The following is a 22513-nucleotide window of genomic DNA, read 5'->3' as shown; positions in this document are numbered from 1 at the left end:
TAAATCACCTCAACTTTATCTGTCGTGCAGGAGTGATATGTAAAAACTGATTAAATGAGCAGCGTTGCGCTATAGCTAATGTAAATAAATCCTCGTCTTTAGAACTACAAACCTTAACCTTACACCAACCATAGAAAGAGTAAAAGGAACTGATGTTCTGCGACTGGTGAGCCACAACAGTACTGTGCATGTTCTTATTCCCTCAGTTACTGCCATTACGCCAGTGCAAAAAGGCACTTCTCAGTTTAATCATTAAATATCAGACTAACACCTTTTCACTGCATTGCTAAGAACCTATACAAATAGATTTGAGAAAAACTTCAGTCACAAAATAAGTTGCTGCAGGAGAGGCTATAACCAAAAGACTATTATCTGCTTAAAACATTTCGACAGATGTTACAGGGCTGCTTCTAGACATTTTGTTCAATTCAAGTGTTAAGAAGATTACACACAATTTCTTTTAGAGATAAATGCTGAACATTATCTAATCAAGCCCGACCCTAAAATCGGGTTCACTCTTACCGTGGCATATAAGCAAGAGAAAACTAAATGTAACTCTAGGAATACACCTTATAAAAACACGGGCTGTGAGAACAAACTGAGTGTTCATACCCGCCTCAATCAAAGCAAAATAACCCAAGTTGCGCAAAAAAGTTACCTGTGCCAAAAAAGATTCAGCCATAAATCTCGTTTCACTGAATTTGAGAGAATGCACACTGGAAAAAACCTCTCTCAGGGCTCAGTGTGCCAAAAAAGTTTCAGCCGGAAATCTCATCTCACTGAGCATATGAGAATCCATACTGGGGAAAAACCTTATCAGTGCTCTGAATGCCACAAAAGGTTTAGTATCAAACCGAGTCTATATCGACATGCATTAACCCACTCTGTGGAAAAACCTTATCAGTGCTCTGAATGCCAGAAATATTTCAGTGACAAAAGAGGACTTACTATACATACAAGGACCCACACTGGGGAAAAACCTTATCAGTGCACGGATTGCCAGAAATTTTTCATTGACAAAAACAGTCTCACTCGGCATAGAAGAACCCACACTGGAGAGAAACCTTATCAGTGCACGTATTGCCAGAAATGTTTCATTGACAAAAACAGTCTCACTCATCATATAAGAATCCATACTGGGGAAAAACCTTATCAGTGCTCTGAATGCCCAAAAGATTTCAGACTTAAATCACTTCTAACTGCACATGTGCAAATCCACACTGGGGAAAAACCTTACCAGTGCTCTGAATGCCAGAAATGTTTCAGTGACAAAAGCAAACTCACTAAACATACAATGACCCACACTGGGGAAAAACCTTATCAGTGCACTGAATGCGAAAAATGTTTCAGTCAAAAATTCAATCTCACTCAGCATATAAGAACCCACACTGGGGAAAAACCTTATCAGTGCTCTGAATGCCAGAAATGTTTCATTCTAAAAAGCAGTCTCACTCAGCATGTAAGAACCCACACTGGGGAAAAACCTTATCAGTGCTCTGAATGCCACAAATGTTTCTGTGAAAGAAGGGCTCTCGCTAAGCATATAAGCATCCACACTGGGGAAAAACTTTATCAGTGCTCCGAATGCCCAAAAGATTTCAGACTTAAATCACTTCTAACTGCACATGTGCAATTCCACACTGGGGAAAAACCTTACCAGTGCTCTGAATGCCAGAAATGTTTCCGTAACAAAAGCAAACTCACTAAACATACAAGGACCCACACTGGGGAAAAACCTTATCAGTGCACTGAATGCGAAAAATGTTTCGGTCAAAAATTCAATCTCACTCAGCATATAAGAACCCACACTGGGGAAAAACTTTATCAGTGCTCCGAATGCCAAAAGTTTTTCAGCCAAAAAAATCAACTCATTTGTCATGTGAGAATCCACACTGGAGCAAAAAAATTATCAGTGCTCTAAATGTCGGAAAAGATTCAGAGGTAGAGATGGTTACAAGCGCCATAAGAAAACACACCATCAAAATAATTCTGTGCTTCGAATGCCAGAAAAGCATCAATTTTAAATGCAATCTCACTCTACAAAAGCAGACGCACACAGGGGAAAAACATCACCAATGCTCTGAATGCCAGAAATTCCTGTTTGATAGGCACAGCCTCACTAACCATAAGCGACTCCATACTGATGAAAACCTTATGAGTGCTCTGAATGCCAGAAAATCTGCAGAGAAAAACGCTATCTCACCATGGCAAGAAGGGAAATGTGACCTCTGCCCTCTGTTTGGACTGTGGAAAACCTCAATAATCATTGTTATGTGGGCCCCTCAGGCCTCTGTTTGAACTGTGACAAACAGCAGTTATCAGGGTTCAGTGGGCCTTTAAGGCATCTGGGACCTGGTGCCACTGCACCTGCTGCATCAATGGGAAGCTAAGCCCCTGCCCTTAACAGCTTCTATTCTAGCCCCACTGGAGAACCGAAACAGCCAAGTACTGATCTGGCCATATCTACAGGCATGCAGCCGCCTCTTCCACTGCCTCTCAGCCCCTTGCCAATGGTCCTTTTTCTCAGAGTTTGCACAGGCACACCTCCGTGAGGTCCGGCCATGCTGAGAGGGGGAAGGCAGTCCCAAGGCCCGCCCACCGTGGCCCCCAGCCCCCAGGGTCTGGGTATGCACCTGCCTCTCGGCCTCTTCCCGGTGGTCCTTTTTCTCCGAGTCTGCTTGCCCCAGGGGCAGGCAGGCAGGGGATGCTAAGCTAGCATACCCCACGTGCAGGGCGGCCTGCCAGGGAATGCCCTGGCTGTACTCTGATCGATTGGGCACTCTCGGTCCGTTTAGGGATGGACTGCTTGGCCAGCCTCGGCTGTTGTTTCAAGCAAAGAGCTTCCACCCTGCCTGGACTGTCCGACTCGAGGGTGGGCCTGCCGCCTGGCGGTAGGCCGTTCACCCTACCCAACAGAGCGAAGGCTGAGTGGCCCTGGCAGCTCGTGCCCCCCAGTGGTCTGACCCGAGTGGAAGGGGTCAGCTGGCGCCGGGCTAACGGCATGGCAAAGTGCCCAGGACGGGCTCCACGGGTCCCGTGTAGTCTTCTCCAGGACACTCGTTGCTCCCTCATCCAGGCCAATGGCATGGCAAAGTGCCCAAACCGGCTCCACGGGTCCCGGGCAGTCCTCCATCCGGGGCTCCCTTCTCCAGGCCAACGGCATGTCAAAGTGCCCAGGACAGGCTCCACGGGTCCCGGGCAGTCCTCCCCCCGGGCATCAGGGACTCCCACCTCCGGGCCAACGGCATGGCAATGTGCCCAGGATGGGCTCCATGAGTCCCGGGCAGTCCTCCCCCGGGCGTCCGGGCCCAAGAGCTCCAGTGGTTCACACCGTGCCTGAGGCCCACCTGGGGTCCCCAAGCCCTGCCCTGCCCTGTGTGGGCAGGCAGGAGCCCTCCGCGGAGGCTCGGTGTGGGAAGCTGGGAGTACTTTCGATCCTGGCCATCTGGTCGCACCTTTCCCCTCGGCCATCTGGTCGCACGCAATGCTTTCCAATGGGGCGACCAGATGGCCGGGCTTCCCTGGAAGTCCCGATGAAGTGCCATTCGCCGCCGAGGGCCCAGCGAGGGCTCCAGGAGGTCGGGTGCCTGCGCGCCTTGGGTCCCCTCCGTCACTCGGTGCGCACTGATTCCAAGAAAGAGGGGTAGCCTTACTCTGGATTACTAGGGACAGGGTATGCCCGGACACTCCTCCCAGGCTGGCGGTTCTCTGCCGGGGACCAGATGGGCTATGCCTGGGCAACACCTCCCTAGGCGTCCTGGGCTCCCTCCTCCAGGCCAACGGCATGGCAAAGTGCCTATGATGGGCTCCACGGTTCCCGGGCAGTCCTCCCCTGGCGTCCAGGGCTCCCTCCTCCAGGCCAATGGCATGTCAAAGTGCCCAGGACGGTCTCCATGGTTCCCTGGCAGTCCTCCTCCGGGCCAACGGCATGTCAAAGTGCCCAGGACGGGCTCCATAGGTCCCGAGCAGTCCTCCCCCGGGCGTCCGGGGCTCCCTCCTCTGGGCCCATGGCGTGGCAAGGTGCCCAGGACAGGCTCCATGGGTCTCGGGCAGTCCTCCCCCGGGCGTCTGGGCCCGAGAGCTCCGGTGGTCCTCCCCGTGCCTGAGGCCCAGCCATGGTCCCAGAGCCCCTGGGAAGTGGAGCCTCCCGAGCCCTGCCCTGCGAAAGGCAGGCGGGAACAGCTGGGAGTCCTTTCGGTCCCGGCCATCTGGTCGCACATTTCCCCTCTGCAAGCCAACAGAGGGTCCGGGCGCTGGGGACGGGGGTCCACCGGGGCCCGAGGAGGCTCCCCCCAGCTTGGCTAGGGCTCGGAAGCTGGGACCGGGCCCGTCCGGCAGGCCCTGGGGTGCGTGAGCCCCCGTCATGCAAGCCATCAGAGGGTCTGGGCGCTGGGGACGGGTGTCCACTGGGGCCTGGCTGCTTTCAGAAGCAGGGACTGGGCCGGGGAGCAGGGGTGGCTGGTTTTATCCACTACTCTGTCAGAGCGTAGTTTTCTGCCCACCCCTAGTTTCAAGGCTGATCAAACCTTAATGAATGCTATACCTAAAGATGCCCTTTTGGTCCTTCATTTTATTGTGCACCATGATTCAGAAATGGCATGTTTTTGCTTTCGGATGTAAAATTCAAAACATAATTATTGTTGTTGCCATCCGAAAAATCATCACTAATTGGTAATATAACAACAAGTGGTCCTGTGATGCTTGCTGGAATGGGAAGTGTTTAATTAGAAGGCGGATTGAATTAAAGTTTAGGTGACAATTTCGCAAAAGTGTATGGATGTTGTATATATTTAAAATTGTTGATCTCCAAAAAGGCCTAAATCAATAAATTGAATTGAAATTCAAGTTTCTCATTTGAATCCTATTGTTGGAAAAGATGTGATTTTGAACCCCATGAGGCGGTTCCTTTCCAGAAAGCATTCAGGTTGTAATCATGAGTCAAATAATGCTGAGGAGGTTAAAATATTCAAATTGAATTCTAATTACACATGAAATGTTCATTGTTCACTATATTTCTTTTAGTATTTTAATGTGCGGTCTTTATTGCTTAAGGAAAATAATTAGTATTTGTTTTTAGGTCTCGCGCCTAGCGTTGCACTGCGCAGCAGTGCTCGTGCAGCGCGAGGCATTTAGTGAGTGAACAACGGGGTTATCAGGCTCACCTAGGAATCACACACGCTTGTGTGTGCTTTTCCTTAGGTGACACCCGATCGGCCTTTGCGTGCATCTTTTAATGAAAGACTGCACGCAATAAGCCACAGGGCATTGCTCTGCCCATGGCCTATTGGTGTCTATTACGAGCATGGTGCGCGTAATAGACACCAATAGGCCGTGGCGCGCGCAGCACTCGCTGGATTTTTTTCAATCGGAAGTGAAAGCGAACACTTTCCGTTCTGCTTGTTTGCCTTTTTTCATATGGTCGGGTGGCAGTCACATACATACTGCGGCGATGCATCAAAGTTCATATACAAAAGCTATTTCATGCTGAATGTTGACCCCCGTACTGTGCCCACACCTTTAGGGGTGAGGCATGGTTAGGCGAGATATACGGAAGCTTAGGTTTGGGCACAACGCCAGATCTATTAATGATTGTGGCCGATTTTGCCACAATTTACACCAACTAGAGCCAGACGCAAGGAAATGGTCAAGCCGCGAATCGGCAGTAACATGTCAGCTGTAGTGCCCTGCATTGCTTCACATGTATGACCACACCTACGACCTTGCACTGGAGGGTGTACTCCAGCATAATTCCGAGGCTAGACACAGCAGGCTCAACTATGTGCAGCAGCGCAAAGCTTAGTGTCCTGCAGAGCAGTCACATGCCATCGAAAGCAACTCCTACTTAATCTGGCGCTGCCCTATTACCCGCACACCGTGCAGCTCTGTGCTGCACTTCATGATGTAGTGCTCCGCTGCACGGAGGACGGTGATGCCGGGCCTGAGATGTAACGCCAGTGACTGGTCTCGTCTACACATATGCAAGTACCACAACAAAACATAATCTGACATGCTTGGGGCTTGCATAACGCGCACAAGATTAATGGCTTCAGGCTCACGTGTTTAGAAGTGCGGAGTTACTCCAGTGGCATTCAGCTATAGGATTACTTCCTGACAGAATGGCGCCATTACAGTACTGGCAAATGACCCAAAGTCACATGTGACGCACCCAACCAAAACATTTTATTTTTTTTCTACAAAAACTACATTGCATTCTGGGACATGTAGTTTCACGTTTAACATTGTATGTATGAAGGTATGTATGTATGTTTTCAAAAATCCCAACACGCAGTTTGCTGTTGACTATCCAGCCAGCACCAGCTGTAGGAGCACACATTGCATGAGGTCTCTTGGCAGCTGCCACGTCTTTACAGGCCTATAGGGCTGGGACTGAGACTAACCGGTGTGACACCGCAAACATACAGCAGACTACGAGGAGCTGTTCCTGTACACAACCTTGAGTAATTCTGACTTTAAACAAAGGCTTCAGGAAATAGACAGGAAGGTGAAATGTTTATTGCAGTTGTTTTCTTCTAATAAATAGCTAATAAACATGTCTGTGTTTCTCTACCCCGCACTTCCCGCTGTCCTCCTGATACCTAATTTCTGTATTTATTGTGCCTGTCGCACTTCCTGATTCACTGTTGTTTCCTGGAAATCTTTTCCTTTGCGTTTCTCTGCATCACTGATTCATTGATGCTCATGCTGTCTTTCTCCTGTTCAGCTGCAGTGGAGAAGACAACTGGTCTGGTAGAAGTAAGGATGGGTGAGGACGGTGAATGTGTGAATGAGTCGGCAGATTGATGAGTAAGTGCATGGATAATTGAGTGACAGCATGAATGTATGGGTGGAAGAATGAATGGGAGATACCGACTTGAATGTCACATTGAGTAATTGAGTTAATGAATGGATGGTGGCTGAATGTGTGAATACATGGATGGGTGTTACAAGTTATAACAATGCTACAAGCCGAGGGCTCCAATAGCAGACGTTGTGATAATGATCTAAAATAGCAAGAACGACCAATGTTATATCAGCTCAAGACTTCTGTGCAGATATAATGCAGGAGGGTGGCAATTGTTCCAAGAATGCCCACAATGTGTGAAGAATTCGGAGCCTTATATCTACCGATTCACACCATTTCTTAATCCTAACTACATATGCCCTATTATTCAGTAATAATTCATATTGTATCCTAAGATTTTTTATCATCACTCATTCTTGAATGCATGTTCAGAATCAAGAAATGTTGTGTCTCACAAATTTGCACTTTTCTCATTGATTTTCCATATTGCTCCCAGATAAGACCCTCATACAGACACATTCACCTCTCACAGAGACACAGATGCAAAGCCACTGACATGCCACCCATCCGCCCACATACCTGCAAAATAGCCCTTACGTGGAATGCACTTAAAACCAAAGCCATCATAGTTGTGGTCATCCCGTCTCCTTCCCTCACCTAACAGCATATTTGGCAGTGATAGTGTTGGTTTCATGCTCTCATAATATACTATGGTAGGTCCAGTACACGGGTTCAGATCCGAGTGCATGGCTGGCAGACACCGCCTGTCTACAGTGTCTGAGGCCGGATGGCGTGGGTTTTAGGGTGAATGAAGTGGGAGCCAATACTGGGTAATTGGCACAGGGAGCTCTTTCATTCTACAGAGGTTTACCCAGGATCTCTAGCTGAAGCCACCAATGCCTGCAGTGGTGTAAAAGTGTCAAGCTAGTATCGATGAAGTGATAAGAGGTAAAGCCTCAAATACCTTTGCAGTGAAAAAACAGATCGCCAACATCCATGCACTTTCAATGGTTGTGAGAAAAACTGCTAAATAACCTCACGATAAAGCAGCACATCGAGTTTCACAATCAACCAGCATTAACGAAGAAACAGGAATTTAATGATAGGCTCTAGCCTCCCAAAAAAACTCTTTCATGCGTTAAACAACTTTTCATTGAGGTTTCAGTTTCAATGTACGCCGTGGTGTATGCCCCTTCCTCCACCCCGCAGAATGTGAAAAGCCCTTCTCAGTCTCCCATATCTCACAGATATTGGTTGTGCCTTTCCGAAATTTTAAAGTGTAAGCAGCATGGTTTTTTGTGTGAATGTGTGCACAATGAAAGGTCGCCTTTCTTTGTAATTGTTTCCTCATTTTCAAACTTGGTAACACAATCCACACAAATGCACTCCACACTATACCACATAATTTCAATCAGCATAATTACACTAAACGGCACACACTTCCACACTACACAATTCTACTCTACTCATTTCCATTCTAGACCACATAATTCAAATACAAACCCATAATTCAACACTACAATTGCACAACACACCTCATATGTCCAATCCAAAACAAAGAAATCAACATCAAGCCACAAAATACCATTCCACTTAATTACTCTCCATAACACACAATCCCACTCCACATAATTCCAATACACTCAATAACACATAATTACTATCCACATAATCCCACTGCACACTATGCCACAGAATTCCACTACACAAACCCAATCCACACCACACAATTCCACAACTAACAATTACAATCCAACCCACATATTTCTACTCCACACCACATAGATCCACTCCACTCCAAACCAAAACATATGGGTAAAAGACATTATCATTTACAGCACCAATAACTGTAACTCTCACAAATGCAAGACCTAATGCATTGCAAATGCTTGGTCTATATGTAGGAAGCATTACATTAATGAAAGCACTGTAACCCAACTTCTTTCCTTTCCTTTTCTTTATGAACGTTTCTATTGTTGAACTTTAACCCCTTCCATGCTCATGACGGAACGGTTCCGTCATGAGCTACGGTTGAGCTGTGCTCATGACGGAACCGTTCCGTCATTACCACGCCCGTTTCTATTACGGCCCAGCACCGGAGGGGGAAACGCGGTCGCGCTGAAAAGGTTAAAGATTGCTCGAAATTAAGAATTCTGCTCTACATAACTTTGCTGTGTTACAGTATGTTGATTTTTATGTACAACTTTTGTCTCTTATGTGTATAGCAACTGATGTTTTGTTTTGCTTTAATAATCAGCTTATGTTTATTAGGTTTTATTATTCAATAAAATGTTTCAAACACAACAAATGGAAGTTGATATGTATTTACAACTGCAGCATTTTTATTGTATGGGCACTTTCAAAGGGGCCAAAAATATGGTCTGTGGGATGACGGAGTACCACATTGGCATCAGCAGGGAGAGGTTTGGGTAGGTGATTGGGGGTATATGTAAGGTTGGAGTAGGGGGAACAACGCATGTACATTGTGGCGACTGTGACTCCTGGAGTTATTGTGAGGGATACCACGCTACCCTGTAAATGAATCCCCTAGTGATTATTATCAACAAACTTTATTTGATTTTATAAAAGAAAACCATAAAAGTCATACATAAAATGATAAAACATCTAATTGCGCAATATTGCGATGACATTGCACTCGCCTGGCTATCAGACGATCATAGAGCTTTCCTCTCTTTGCCCATAACAGTTGAGGAGATCACAGAAATCATTCAGACCCTGCCTAATGGGAAAGCACCTGGCCCTGACGGGTTTACTGGGGAATTTTACAAGGCCTATGTAGATTTGTTGGCGCCTCATATAGTTAAGATGTTTGGAGATGCGCACGAGAAACAGATATTACCACAAACACTAAGAGAAGCTATGATTTTAATGCTACTCAAACCGGACAAAGACCCCGAATATTGTGAATCGTATCACCCCTTATCACTTATGAACGTAGACACCAAAATATTATCTAAAATACTAGCGAATAGGCTACAGCACCTAATGACCAGGCTGATTCTACCTGATCAGTCGGGGTTTATTCCGACACGCTCCACCGCACACAACACAAGGTCACTATTTGCACTGTCCCACTATCTATCCCCTAATACTAAGGCGGCCGCTGTGTTGTTAGATGCGGCTAATGCGTTTGACACGATAGCATGGACTTATCTACACACGATTTTAAGTAGAATGGGGTTTCCTCCACTGTTTCTACAATGGGTAAAGTTACTATACACGGAGCCCACTGCTCGCATACGGATCAATAAATACGTCTCGGAGGCAATACCCATAGAAAGGGGCACCAGGCAAGAGTGCCCACTATCACCGCTCCTATTTGCCATAGCCCTAGAGCCGCTAGCCTGCAAAATACAACAAAAACATCACTATTCAGCATTGCAGTTTCCCCAGCGTCCCCTACATATCTCAATGTATGCGGATGACATGGTATTATATGTCCGAGACCCGTCCACTAACCTTAACCCATTGTTGCGGGAATATGTCAAGTTTGGACGTCATTCCGGCCTTAGAATCAACTGGGCGAAATCAATCATATTACCACTGACTGACACCACACAACAATTCACCACAGATTATCCCCTAGGATGGCAAGCAGAACCAGTGCGCTATCTAGGGGTTTGGTTCCACAGGGACCCAGAAGTGGTCATCCGTACAAACTATGGCAGAGTGGTCTCGGCCCTGGAAGAGAAAATAGAAAGATGGATCCATCTGCCCCTATCACTGGCGGACAGATTGGCGATAGTAAAAATGGTTCTACTGCCGAAACTTCTGTATCTATTTAATAACATCCCAATCAAGCCACCCATGGCAGTGTTCCGACGACTAACCTCGGTGACGCTGAAATTGATATGGGCAGGAAAAACGTCTCGAATTGACCTACACTCCTTGACATTACCATTTGCTCATGGCGGATTTAAAATTCCCGATTTCTTTCTGTTTTACCTGTGCGCCCAAGCCCAATATGCTCATTACTGGTATCATAAAGTACCGTTCATTACACATGTGGCAATTGAAGAAGGAGATGCCTTACCGATACCGTTAGATGCCATCGTACCACACAAACGCCCCCACTACATAAGCGGGATATAAATACTGTAGACACCACAAATGAAGCTTGGAGGCTCATAGCGCAAAAAACAAATAAAACTCCTATTTACGCCCCGAAACTGCCACTCCACTATCACCCACACATCACTGTAACACATGAACCTGTGGAAATGGACCTCCTTAAACAAGTGGGGATAGATAGCATGGGTGACTTGTTCCATGAAGGGAAATTTAAGACACTGGAGAATATCACGTATGTGCAGAACCAAACGTTGTTGTTTAAATTCACATATTACCGTCTTCAGAGAGCAGTGAAAGCCCTATACCCGTCATACCCTGATGAACCACAAACACTCACGACGTTACAGCTACTACTCTCATCCTCCAACCCAGCTCATCTGGTCTCCAAGCTATATGTAGCGTTACAAACTGAAATTGGGGCACTGCCAGATAAGGCAATACAAAAATGGAATGATTGCTTAGACGTCCCCCTAACGGATGAAGAGTGGACTACCACTGGTACGATCACAAAATTACTGACTCCCAATGGGAATTTGCGTATGATCCACATCAAATACTTACATCAGACCTATCACACACCGGCACGCCTGTACAGATTTGGTCTCCGTACTGACGCTAAGTGTCAAAGATGTGGGGTAGAGACAGCGGACTTTATACATATTGCCTGGCACTGTCCGGGTGTGGCAGAATACTGGGGAACAGTGGTGCGGAGATTGGGAGAGATGGTTGAGGTACCAATAGAATGTACTATAAAAACATGCTTGTTGGGATTACTGCCAGGGGTACGGGCATTAAAACGTAAATTTTGCGCAATAGCCCTACTAGTGGCGAAACGTAGAGTTTCACTCACCTGGGGCAGCAAGAATCTACCGCTAGTAAAGCACTGGATACAAGACCTGGTTTATTGCAAAGACACTCTCCAGACCTATGAGGAAGAGTTACCACTGAGATCAAGACCCAGAGACTATTGGCGTTATTTCATTTCCTACCTTAATGTACCAGATATTCAACTGTAAATTGCACACTCTGGAATACAAGAGTTTAACAAAAGTAACTGTACATCTAGCTGTCTGCCTTAGGATACCAGATGAAGCATGCACTGTTGGAGGCGGAGTGTTGTAATGCAGTGGTTCTTATAAGTTGTTTTGTACTGTATGATTGTCACTGGTTGACATTGTCATATTTTTTTTTTTAAATGCTAATAAAAATATTAATTAAAAAAAAATGATAAAACATCTTCCAAGTTACAGATTGACAAATATAATATGTCTAAGTTAATCAAAACACAAGATAAAAATTCATAAATTACAGTACAGAAGTTAATCTCAGCTTGACCCGAGTCTAACAGCGACCCGTAAAAAGTTAAGCCTATGCAAAACAGTGTCATTAGAGAGGAGTTGTAAAAAGATAAGAGCTGGTCTCACCCGCCTAAAACCCGCTTTTTTGAGAATGGGAATAATAAATAACTGTCTAGGGACAGCATAAAAACGACAAAATATTATAAGGTGCATCATGTCCTGAGGAGACTCACCGCTGCAGCCACAGGGCATGAAGCACTGGCCTCTGTGGAATCAATCAATCAATCAATCAATCAATCAATCAATCAAGACATTTGTATAGCGCACTACTCACCCGGAGGGTCTAAAGGCGCTTGGGGAGGGGGGGTCCGCTACTGCTCGAACAACCAGGTCTTGAGCTGCTTCCTGAAGGCGAGGTGGTCTTGGGTCAGGCGGAGGTGGGTCGGGAGGTAGTTCCAAGTCTTGGCGGCCAGGTAGGAGAAGGACCTACCTCCTGTGGTGGCTCTTCGGATGCGAGGGACGGCGGCGAGGGCGTGGCTGGTCGATCGAAGCTGACGAGTGGGAGTGTAGAAGTTGAGGCGGCTGTTGAGGTATCTTGGGCCTTGGTTGTGTAGGGCTTTGTGTGCGTGGGTGAGGAGGCGAAAGGTGATTCTCTTGTTGACCGGGAGCCAGTGCAGGTCTCTCAGGTGTCCGGAGATGTGGCTGTGTCGGGGGATGTCGAGGATGAGTCTTGCTGAGGCGTTCTGAATCCGCTGGAGTCTCTTCTGGAGCTTGGCGGTGGTTCCGGCGTAGAGGGCGTTGCCGTAGTGCAGTCGGCTGGTGACGAGGGCCTGGGTGACCGTCTTCCTGGTCTCGGTGGGGATCCAGCGGAAGATCTTACGTAGCATGCGCAGGATGTTGAAGCACGACAAGGAGACGGCGTTGACTTGTCTGGTCATGGAGAGGGAGGAGTCCAGGATGAAGCCCAGGTTGCGTGCGTGGTCTGTTGGTTTGGGTGCGCTGCCCAGGGCGGGGGGCCACCAGGAGTCGTCCCAGGCGGAGGGTGAGGAGCCCAGGATGAGAACCTCCGTCTTGTCAGAGTTTAGTTTCAGGCGGCTGTTCGTCATCCACTCGGCTACGTCTTTCATCCCTTCGTGTAGGTTGGCTCTGGCGGTGGCGGGGTCGTTGGTGAGGGAGAGGATCAGCTGGGTGTCGTCGGCGTAGGAGATGATGTTGAGGTTGTGTTGGCGTGCGATGGCTGGAAGGGGGCTCATGTAGACATTGAAGAGGGTGGGGCTGAGCGAGGAGCCTTGAGGAACGCCGCAGATGACTTCGGTGATCTCTGATCTGAACGGGGGTAGGTGGAGTCTCTGTGTCCTTCCGGCGAGGAAGGAGATGATCCATTCTAGTGCCTTCTCCTGGATTCCGACGTTGCTGAGACGCTGCACTAGGGTGCGGTGGCAGACAGTGTTGAACGCCGCGGAGAGGTCCAGGAGGATGAGGGCCGCTGTTTCTCCGTTGTCGAGCAGGGCTCGGATGTCGTCAGTGGCTGCGATGAGGGCGGTCTCGGTGCTGTGGTTGGCCCTGAAGCCAGACTGCGAGAGGTCAAGGGATCCGTTCGTCTCGAGAAAGGCGGCCAGCTGCTTGTTGACGGTCTTCTCGATGACTTTGGCCGGAAACGGGAGGAGCGAGATGGGACGGTAGTTTTTGAGTTCGGTGGGGTCCGCTGATGGTTTCTTCAGTAGAGCGCTGAGTTCGGCGTGCTTCCAGCTCTCCGGGAAGGTGGCGGTGTCGAAGGAGGTGTTGATGATGTCCCGCAGATGGGGTGCGATGACAGCGTCGGCCTTGTTGAAGACGTGGTGAGGGCAGGGGTCGATTGGAGATCCGGAGTGGATGGAGTTCATCGTACGGATGGTGTCTTCGGTGGTGATCGGGGCCCAGGCGCGGACGGTGGTGGTGGGGGGCATTGGTGCGGTCGTGGGGTGCGTCGGATGTATGCTGAAGCTGTTGTGTGTCTGCGATCTTGTTGTGGAAGTAGGAGGCGAGGGAGTTGCAGAGGTCTTGAGATGGGGTGATGTCGTTGTTTCCGGCGTTGGGGTTGGAGAGCTCTTTGACGATGTTGAAGAGTTCCTTGCTGTTGTGTGCGTTGTTGTCCAGTCGTGCCTTAAATGCAGTTTTCTTGGTGGCGTGGATCAGTTGGTGGTGTTTTCGGGTGGCGAGCTTGAGGGTGGTCATGTTGTCTGGTGTCGGGTCTCTGCGCCATGCCTTCTCGAGGGCTCGGCAGTTCTTCTTGGAGCTCTTGAGTGCGTCGGTGAACCAGGATGCTCTCTTGCTGCCGGGTCTGCTAGGCGGGGTCCTCAGGGGGGCGAGGTCGTCTGCTCAGTTGCTGATCCACTTTGTGAGGTTGTTGGCGGCCTGGCTGGGGTTCGCTGAGCTGGTTGGGGGTTCCTGGCTCAGGGATGCGGCGAGCTGGTCGGCTGTGATCTTGCTCCAGTTTCTGCGGGCAACCTGTTGCTGATGGTGGTGGGTCGTGGTTCTTCTGAAGCCGAAGTGGATGCAGCTGTGGTCCGTCCAGTGGAGTTCGGTGGCGTGGCTAAAGACGATGTCCTTGCTTGATGAGAAGACGGCGTCGAGTGTGTGTCCGGCGTAGTGGGTGGGGGTCGTCACCAGCTGCTTGAGACCGAGGTTGTTGAGGATGTCCAGCAGGGTGGTGGTGTTGCGGTCGTTGTTGTTCTCCAGGTGGAAGTTGAGGTCTCCTAGGAGGATGTAGTCAGCGGGGGGAGGGCGTGCGGGCTGATGAGGTCGGCGATGTCTTCGCTGAATTGTGTGCGTGGTCCCGGGGGTCTGTAGATGAGGGTGCCTCTAAGTGTGGTCTTGGGGTCGGTGTGTATCTGGAAGTGCAGGTGTTCGGCGGTTGTGAGGGTGTCGTCGGTGTTGGTCGTGATGCGGATGGTGTTCTTGTGGATGATGGCGATGCCTCCTCCCGTCTGGTTAGCGCGGTCCCACCGGGTGATCTTGTATCCGTCTGGGATGGCAATGGCGATGTCGGGCGCTGAGGAGGCATTCATCCAGGTTTCCGTGAGGAAGGCGACGTCTGGAGATGTGGTGTCGAGCAGGTTCCAGAGTTCGATGGCGTGCCTGTGGACGGAGCGGGTGTTGAGCAGGATGCACTTGAGGTGGTTGCTGCTGGTGTTCGGCTTGGTGGGTGCTGGTGTAGTGTAGGTCCGGATGCAGGTGAACTTGCAGGAGTGGCAGCTGAAGGGTCCGTGGGTGCGTCTCAGTGTGGCTCGGTAGCAACCGGGAATCCGACCGGGGTTGAGTGCGTTGAGGGTGACTGCGTCGTAGGACAGGCGGGTGGACTGGCGTCTGCGGGGGCCAGGGGGTCTGGCGCTGGGCGCGGTCCAGGTACGGACGGGCGCAGACGGGCTTACCTTTGGCGCACCTTCGGCGCTCAATCGGTGCTCCCGCTGCGCGCGTTCGCTGCACGGTCGCTCAGGGGGCGTCATAAGTAAGGAGCCGGGAGGTCGGGTCAGCTGGGTGGCGGGAGCGTGGCGGCCAATGGGCAGGAGGGGGGCGGAGTCGGCGGAGGTCTGTGGCGGGAAGGAGGTCTGAGGGCGGCTCAGCGGCGGCTGGGTCATCCGGTGGAAGGGAGCAGCACACAAGGAAGGGGGAGGGCAGCAGAAGGGGGGAAAGGGGTACACTGAAGGAAAAAAGGCAAAACAGAAGGCAAAAAACGAAAGTAGCAGCAGAGGGGAAAAAGAATACACTGAGGCAACAACGAGGCAGCAGAAGGGGGGAAAAGCCACAAGGGTGTGCCAAGAGGTAATGGAAGCGGTTGAGCCGACTTACGCACACTAGGCTAACACAGCTCATTTCCCTCTCTAGCACAGTGGCTCATTCTTAAAAAACATTCTTTGACCAGAGAAAGGCCCCTCTTACATATGCACTCCGGGTTAGCGAATAGTTCCTACCTACCCTGGAAAGGCCACCTTTTATATACTGGAGCCATCGGATGCTTGAGACATGGTCAAGTGAAAGGCATTACCGTAGGACGTCTTTACTAAGTGTATTTTCTTGCGCAGACCAAATATTAAGCCACAAAGCCAGGGGACGGAAAGTCAGTACATCTGAGAGGGAAGGCATCCCCAACTCTTTGTGCACGACATAAAACGGGGTGCTTTGTGGGACAGAAAGGCCCATCGCAGGAAAGAGTTTTCAACACTTTGCACTGCCCCAACCCCAGTGTGGCCCAATATCTCACTCCCATAACTAACCTTTGAGATATATTTGGCTTAATATTTCTTCAAATGAGCCCCTATTGTCTTCCCTCCCACTCTGCTGGCAAAGTTAAAAACAGCTACAAAAGCTTTCACTAGATCCCCTTTCTTCCAAGTGAGCAAAGAGCACCAACTCAAGGAATCGTCAAACACAACTCCCAAATAGGAGAAAACATTGGTCTGCGGTACAGACAAAAGTCAGAGTTTAAAAGTGAACTGCTTAGTTTTACGAGAAGTTGTAGGAGCCCCTAGCTGTCCTCGCCAAGAGGACTGCGTCGTCCGCATATGGGAAGACTGGCAGGCTACGCTTCCCTACCTGGGGACAATCCGCATTTGTGGCCAAAAGGGCCTTCTCTAAAGAATTAATATATAGGTTAAAAAGAAAGGGTGGTAAAATGCACCCACGACGCACCCCTCTCGATGTCAAGCTGACTGGACACTTTCAGGTCCTTTGAATAACAGACAATGCCAATGGAGGACATCAGCTGCCACAGCTTGGACCTATTGATTCAGTGGAATGCTGAGGACTGGATCATGAAGGCTACGTATTTGGGGCTGGACCGAGCCACAGTGTATTTGTTCAGAACCATGTACAGGTTTAAACACTGTTCCACAGTGGAACGACCTGGGCGAAAGCCGTTTTGGATATCGGATAAAAAGTTGTTTTTCATCAACTCAGGATACAAGTGTGTCAAGTACCATGCGGCCCACCACCTTCACCACAGAGTCCAGAAGAGAAATGGGCCTATAACAACAGGTACTGTCCCAATTTCCCTTTTTAAATACCGGGACTATAATTGATAAAGCCCAAGAATCTGAGCGTCCAACCTGAACTGCAGCATTGATAACAGCTGTGAGGACCGGCACCCAGGTTTCTACATGGGCGATGTAGAGATGTAGAGATCTGGTGGGATTCCATCTGGCGCGGGGGCCTTGTTTTTAGACAGACCCGGAACACCGCCTCTCACCTCTTTCATGGTGAAAATAAGTTCTGACTTGCCTTCCACCCTTTCCTACCTCTCAATTGGAGGGGTTTCCAACTGGAAGATACCCTCGAAATGATGTACCCAATCGTCCTCTGTGATATGGGCATCCAGTAAATTAGCATTATTTTCTAGATAGAAATGGGCTGTTAATAATGCCCCAGAACTTTGAGCTATTACGCAGTGTACTAGCGTCCAAAAAATCGTTCTAGGCCTCCTCCTTTAAACGACAGACTTGCAAGTTGCTAGAGCAGCCTTATATGCTCTTCGTAGGCCTTTGACCACCACCCAGTCTTGGGGCTTAACACCCACGGCCTGTCTCAGGTTCCTGCAAGCCTGGGAGCACGCCGACTCAAACCATCGTGGACCTATTTGCTTACGGCCCCCTCCCGGGGCCCGTAGTAACTTCCTTATGACAGTAGACATAGTATCTTTGGTGGAGAAGCCATCACAAGAGCAGATCCCCAAATCTTCCTCCTTTGTCCACCCTGGGGTTTCAGAAAAAAGGAGATGGAATTGGTTCAGCCTGAATCTAGTTAGTAAAAAACGATGATTTGCATTATTTACAATATTCAGGTATGGCTCAATCAAATCTGAGGTTTGTAACAATAGGTGAGCCCTTACAGTAGGTTTACCCAGCTCTCTATCTTCTCTGGCCGAGCAAGCTGCTAACTTATAGGAATCCTTAGCCCACTTGATATCCCCTTTCACTAACTTATTAGGCGAGTTAAACAATTCTGGTCGACCCAAATTAACAGCTAGTTTATGGACATAACTCAGCCAGGGAATGCGATGACCAAAATCAAGTGCTAAACAATTTCTAAGGATTTCTTGATTCAGCTCCAGCTCGGGATTTAGCCAGATAGAAATCCATTTTAAAAGAGGAGCTACGGCTATCCGGTCTTCCAGAAAACCAACTCCACACTCCTGATGAATGATATAGCCAGATGTGGATTGAGGAACTGATAGAATGGTTTTCAGAAATGTATCCTCCGCCACGTGAATGGCCTTAACATTCTTAAAGCCCCAGAGCTCTGCCCCATACATAGCAAGGGAGGTACATTTGGCGTCATATATCTTTAGCAAGGCTTGAAATGGTTTAACTCCCAGTTTACGGGCAAAGCCCAAAACGGCCAAAATGGATCTAGCTAAAACATTACGTTTAGCTGTTATCTGAGGCGACCATGTGCCCTTGTCATCAAAGATAACGCCTAGGTATGGAAAAGTTGATACCCTAGACAGCACATTCCCTTCACAATGCAGAGTTTTTACCCCCTTCACTTTTGTGCCCACCGTCATAACATGTGATTTGGAAAAGTTAACGCTAAGATCTATAGATTTCATAAAAACAGAAAATGAGTTTAAAAGGCTTTGCAGTCCTACCGCTGTACGTGCTAAAAGGGCGGCATCATCAGCATATAACAATGCCGGAATTGATTGTTTGCCTACCCTCAGTATGTCCTTGCAAGCCTCCGTTAAGACAGAACCTAGGTCATTAATGTACAGGGTGAAAAGCAGGGGAGCCAAAATGCACCCCTGCCTAACACCATTCGCAATACAAATCTTCCCTGTACAATTTCCCTTACGGTCGTATCTCACTGTGGCCGACAGATCCCTGTGAAGGTCAGCAAGAAAGTACACAATATTTTTGTCCACGCCTAGGTGAAGGAGCATCACCCATAATTTGGACCTATTCACACGGTCAAAGGCAGAGGAAAGGTCCATGAACGCTAACTATAAGGTGCCCCTTTTGGCGATTGTGTACTTTCCAATTAGTAATTGGAGGTTGAGGCTTTGATCTATTGTACCTCTCCCTTTCCTAAACCCAAATTGCAGGCCCGAAAGGGTATTGGTTTCTGCTAGCCACCATGTGAGTTTACTTAAAACCACTCATCCGAGGACTTTAACAGCAGAATCAATAAGGGAACTGGGTCGATAACAGCTAGGGTCCCCTCTGTTTCCCTTTTTAAAAATGGGTACAATAACAGATTCATACCAAGTTCCCGGCAAACCTGTTTTGCACACCCTGTTAAAAACATTACATAAAACCTTTGACCATGTCTTGACATCTGATTTAAAGAGGTCGGCTGGGACACCGTCAGGTCCGGGAGCCTTATTACTTGTCATCTGGCTGATGGCATCTGCCACCTCTATCTCAGTAACCGATAAAGTATAAGGATCATTCATGGATAGGGATATAGCGACCCCTCCCAAGTCTGGTCCTTCATAGACTGATTTAAAATGGGAACACCACACCTGTCCCTGGATACCACAATCTAGTTGATCATTGCAGAAATCATTAAAAAAAGGTTTATTGACCACTACCCAAAATTTGGAGCTATTTTTGAGGACGTTAATAGAAGTTAACTCCTCCCATGCCTCGCCTCTGATTTCACGTCTTCTACTTTCCAGTACATCTTTATATGCTTTCCTTAAAGCTGCCACAGTGGGCTTATCGACTGGATTTCGTTTCAGGGCCTCCAACAGTTTCCTATGTGCTAGTGAGCAATTGTGATCAAACCACCCCTCCCCGGCTAGATCTTGCACCTTACCAGGCCGTTTGAGATCATCCGCAACCTGAGAGCAGACTTTAGTGTATGCCTCTAAAACCTCCTTGTCCCCAGCTTGCTCATTCAAGCAAATACACATCTCTGTTCCAACCTTAGTTAAAAGGTTGGTATGAAAATCCCCAGGTACCACTCGGCACCATCTAATTCTACGGGCCTGATCTGTAGGCTGGATGTCCATTTTATCCATCTTCCTATTACATCGTTCCGGTTTCTCGACCACGTCCACCATGGTCAGAACCACTGGATTATGGTCGCTAAATGTAGACCAGATTGCTGTGTATCCACAGACCTTGGCACCCAGCACGGAACTAAAAAAATATAATCAATAATCGAAGAGGTTCCGTTCCCTTTAAAGGTGGGTACAACCTTACTCCCTATATAGGGCAATATTAATCTGTTGTCCGCCATTAAAGCTTCCAAGAATTCTCCTTGTGGGGAATGCTCAAAATGGATTACGCCCTGGTCCATGGGGCCTAAACAGTCCATAACCAGACAAATCTCAGGGCAACCGTGAACATTAAAGTCTCCTAAGACAATAACCGAGAAAGGGTCTGTATAAGCTGCTCTATAGTTGTCAAGGAACTGATTTAGACTAACCAGATGTTCAGTAGCAGTGACTCTGTCAAATGAGTTATAAAAATTAATGATCAAAATAGTGCCCACCTGACTAGAAGCAATTTGCACTGCCAGACAATGCGTAGACCCCGTGTCCAAGTTGGTATGGATACCTGGGATACTAGCGGAAACCAAAGTAACTAACCCACCCTTTGCCTTCCCCTTACTAGAGGCAATTGCTGGAATAAAGTGGGTTGCATAGCCATCTAAACATAGCAAATTCTCAGTGTCCCATGTTTCCTGCAACCCGATGATATCAACCCCACATAAGAAGTTTCTCCATAGGACTTCGTCTAATTTATTTTTTAAACTTGCAATGTTCCAAGTTAAAATCTTGGTACCTTCTTTGGTTTCAATCAGAACCCCTCTCTCTTTGGGGGAGGTTCTTACTTCTAGTAATTCCTTCCTTTTGGCCCCATTCAGCTGGACATCAATAGTAGATGCTCCTGGAGTTACTAGTCAGTCGATTTCTTCCAGGTTCGAGAATACCTCAAATCTGTTTTGAACTGGTACAAAAAAGTCCAGGGGCCTCGTACCTGGGGTAGATGCCTGCGTGGTGGCCTTTCATTTATCACGACTGTGGGGTTTCCTATTAAAAAAAACTGAAGGGTACAATACCAATTGCGTCCTCTAAGCCCTGCCTCGTGCCCACCTCGTGCCCGCCCTCTCCAGGATCACTTTGACGATCTGTGGTGAGGCAAAATTCAAAATTACACAATCCCCTATAAAAGTTTTAGCAGACTCCCCTACCCAAAGGATCCTACGTGTCATTTTAAATTCGTTGAATAAACAGCTCCCGAAACCAGTCAGGTTATTTACGTGGTGTAGTGCCTTGTTTCGCAGGGACATCCAATGTTCATCCACACCACTCTTTAGGGGGGGAACGTTTGTCATAATGACCGTATATGGGGTTGCCTCGGGGGGAAGATTGAACCTATCCGTTGTGGGCTGATGTGAACGAATCCCCCGCCCTGGTGCCTCAGTTTTACCATCCCGGGGACCATCCCATGATCTTTTATTAGAGAGCAGGCCAGGCTTACCACCTACATTCGGCGTGGGTGCCTTGGTGGTTACACTGCACCCCGCATCATCCACTGTGGAATTCTGCATAGGCAAGGTGCCCATAGGCCTAGTAGGTTGACTAGATCCTCCTCTCTGTGGATTACCTACAGAGAAAAACAGCTGATGTTCAATTTTATCTAGCCTCGAGTCTATTTCAGAGAGTTTAGAAGAGATGGGTCTCAATAATTCTAATAACTTCTCTTCGATTTTAGACACAATACGATTCTCCAGGTCACATGATAATAGCTCTGGCCCAACCTGAGAACTACTGTCTAACGCACTGTGTGCACTTGATCCAACGGCCTCCCGTGCACAACCCTTCTTTCCCTGTGTACCACCCCCTTTTTTGGGCACTTTACTAGCTTGTTGTAAGGTGGCCGAGATGCTGCCCGCTTTCCGCTTTGTTGAGGTTACATTTGCCTGGTGTTCCCCCCTGAAAGCTTTATTCATGCGTTGTTGATGAGTCCATATTTTAGTGGGGGAAGGGGAGGCGGGGGCAAGGGGAGTATCCCCCTCTACATGGGTATCAACTTCAGGATGGTCTGGTGAGAGCGTTGATGGACCCGGCGCTAATGATACATCCACCCGGCCTTCTCTGTTACCCACAGATCCATCTAGCTCTAACGACACCACTGGGCCAGTATCAGGGACACCGATAGAAGAACGACGATGATCCATAGAAAGGCGCCTTTGTGTTAGTTCAATCTCCCGACACAGAACAGACTCTGCTCTTATTAAAAACGCATCAAGGGTTCCCACTACCCGTGAGCCCCCACCCCTTATCACCGGTTTTGCTCATAGTCTCAAGTAACTACCAGTATTATATGGCTAGATA

At 48.3% G+C, this 22513-nt stretch overlaps 1 protein-coding gene across 1 annotated transcript; it reads left to right on the top strand.

Annotated features, from left to right (window-relative positions):
- The first annotated feature begins 356 nt into the window (after positions 1-356).
- On the top strand, positions 357-2206 carry LOC144805676 (uncharacterized). The gene has a single exon (XM_078672186.1). The coding sequence runs from the start codon at positions 710-712 to the stop codon at positions 1919-1921; it is 1212 nt and encodes a 403-aa protein (XP_078528312.1). The 5' UTR covers positions 357-709; the 3' UTR covers positions 1922-2206.
- Positions 2207-22513: the final 20307 nt, after the last annotated feature.

The sequence above is a fragment of the Lissotriton helveticus genome (genome assembly GCF_964261635.1).
Source record: "Lissotriton helveticus chromosome 1_1 unlocalized genomic scaffold, aLisHel1.1 SUPER_1_unloc_18, whole genome shotgun sequence".
Lineage (NCBI taxonomy): Eukaryota > Metazoa > Chordata > Amphibia > Caudata > Salamandridae > Lissotriton > Lissotriton helveticus.
Note: the sequence above shows the minus strand (reverse complement) of the source record. Positions and strands in the feature narration are given on the sequence as shown.

What these genes read in the sequence shown, in the direction of transcription:
- LOC144805676 (XM_078672186.1), top strand. Translation starts at nt 710, where the DNA reads ATGCACACTGGAAAAAACCTCTCTCAGGGCTCAGTGTGCCAAAAAAGT.